Here is a 2,436-nt window from a genome sequence, read left to right as displayed (position 1 = left end):
TGTGTGACTGTACATCATTCCCTTCAAATGCTATTGAACTTTAAATTATGGTATATTTTGTGTATAAGCGCATGCAGTAATGAAATACATGGCAATTTTTATATATGATTTAATAGTTTATTTTGTTAAATATCAAAAATCTAAAAGCTGTGCGTTATAGCTGACGCCTACATGAAGACTTTACAATTGGTTATATGACTGCAAGTCATTCCCTTCAAATGCTTTTGAAATTAGAATCATGTATAACAATGTCGAATGTAACTTTAGAGACGGTCCCTTAATTTCCGCATATCTGCAAATATCGAACGTCCAACATCAAACCAACTTTATTCCAGTGGAATAGTGTGCTTTATATTACTCTGGTGTATTATATCAGCTGTGGTTATTGAACGCTGCTTTTCAGTAGTATAAATATGTGGTATAGTAATAAACAGCAAAGCTGCATAAATGATGGTGTTAGCTCTAAATCTCATACGCTAGCAGGGTGACTAGCTAGGTCATGGATCCAGGTTTCTGTAACTAGCTAGCGAGTCAAAAACTGCAGACGTGATGTTCAGTTATTTACCAAACACACTGCATAAGAAACACACTTATTAAGCTTAACACAAGCAACATTTAAATCAAATTTCCGTTAAGAAATATATGTTTGAACAGTTTGTCAGAGAAGTCAGCACCTGGTGGAGATAGCAGCGCTGTCTCGCTGAGCGCCGTCCAGCCGCGATGCCCCGCTACAAAAACACTGAGCTCCGACTACAGACAGCCGCTGCGGCTGTGCGGTTAATAATCTTCGGGTTAACACGCGACACAGGACGCTCATGGTGGCGCTGACACATGGACTAGCGGAGCCGACAGGAACAGTTCATTTAATTCACTTCACAGCTTCACGGGTTGTGACATTCAGCGTGTACAGGCGACGCCAACGTCCAAATGACTCGTGACGTCATGACGTTGTACGTTGAATATGACGCCTACTCCTTGTTCACAGAAACATTTCTTCACTTATTTTTAAATGCATCTTTCTGGAAAGATGTTTAAAAAGTGGAAAATGTGGGCAGAGTCTTTTCTGTTTGGAAATATAAGACGTCATTACGTATTTCTTTAAGAAATCCTACACAGGGTTGAAGGGAGCCTAGAGCCTATTCCTGGGGACTTGAGTCAAAAGACAGGGATCACCCTAAACAGGGTGCCAACTCATTAGGGCAGAATCACACACACATTCATACACCAATTCCCACACTAGGGACAATTTCAAGATGCCAATCAGCCTACAACACATTTCTTTGTATTGGGAGAGGAAACCAAAGTACCTGGAGTAAACCCCTGAAGCACAGGGAGAACATGCAAACACAGGGGAGAGGCAAGAATCAAACCCCCAACCCCGGAGGTGCAAGGCAAATGTGGTAACCACTGGGCCACCTTCATCCTTAAGATGCTATGTTCCTTATAGAAATAGACCACATTATTAATTCAAAGTAAGAATTAAATCCGATTGGATATATTTCTTTGTAGTGGAGTCTCATAACCTAGCGCGTACAGATTATGCAATAACAACTATTTCCGTATTCACTCTTTCCCTCAAAATGATAATTTTAATTATTCTTCTTCACAATCTGTATTTTAAGTGTTAATATATATATATATATATATATATATATATATATATATATATATATATATATATTTCTTTTTCATATTTTTATTTAACCCTTTAACAGGGACACAATAAAATACTTAATAAATTTTTTTTATGTTAATTCTTACTAACTGGATCAAATTCAACAGCAATTCATTCAATTCGTTTTTCAAATTCACCGTTTAAAATATTCAGCAAATCCTACACACATGATTGCAAAGCTCATTCTACATATTTTAGTAAAAAGTTCATAAACATTTAACCCAATGCTGCTCAGTTTGGAAACTTGCCTAGTTATGTTTCTTTTAGTTAAATATGGTAAATGGTCTACACTTATATAGCGCTTTTACAGAGCTTTACACTGTTTCTCATTCACCCATTCACACACACACACACACACACACACACACGGCGAGATATGTGGGCCAGGAATTGAATGGCAAACCCTATGATTACTGGAAAACCTGCTCTACCACCTGAGCCACAACGGCCCTGAGGTGGCTGAGGTGTGTGATTCATGTGTAGTTTTCATTACATATTTCTTTAGGAAATCCTACACAGGGTTGAGGGGAGTCTATCCCTGGGGTTTTGAGGCACAAGGCAGAGGACACCCTGGACAGGGTGCCAATCCATCGCAAGGTAGAATCACACACACATTCACACACCAATTCCCACACTAGGGACAATTTCGAGATGCCAATCAGCATACAACACATGTCTTCGTACTGTGGGAGGAAACCTAAATACCTGGAGTAAACCCCTGAAGCACAGGGAGAACATGCAAACACATGCAAACATAGGGG

The 2,436-nt window shown here is 39.2% G+C and overlaps 1 protein-coding gene across 2 annotated transcripts in view; it reads right to left on the bottom strand.

The window, feature by feature from the left end:
- Nucleotides 1–922, bottom strand: part of abhd11 (abhydrolase domain containing 11) — a 14,452-nt gene extending 13,530 nt beyond the window's left edge. For both annotated transcript variants that reach the window (XM_017492761.3, XM_047161599.2), the window contains exon 1: nt 675–922. In XM_017492761.3, coding sequence (XP_017348250.1) covers nt 675–817 — 143 coding nt within the window. In that variant the 5' untranslated portion in view covers nt 818–922. The remainder of the gene's footprint in view (nt 1–674) is intronic.
- Nucleotides 923–2,436: the final 1,514 nt, after the last annotated feature.

Source organism: Ictalurus punctatus, chromosome 18 (genome assembly GCF_001660625.3).
Source record: "Ictalurus punctatus breed USDA103 chromosome 18, Coco_2.0, whole genome shotgun sequence".
NCBI lineage: Eukaryota > Metazoa > Chordata > Actinopteri > Siluriformes > Ictaluridae > Ictalurus > Ictalurus punctatus.
Note: the sequence above shows the minus strand (reverse complement) of the source record. Positions and strands in the feature narration are given on the sequence as shown.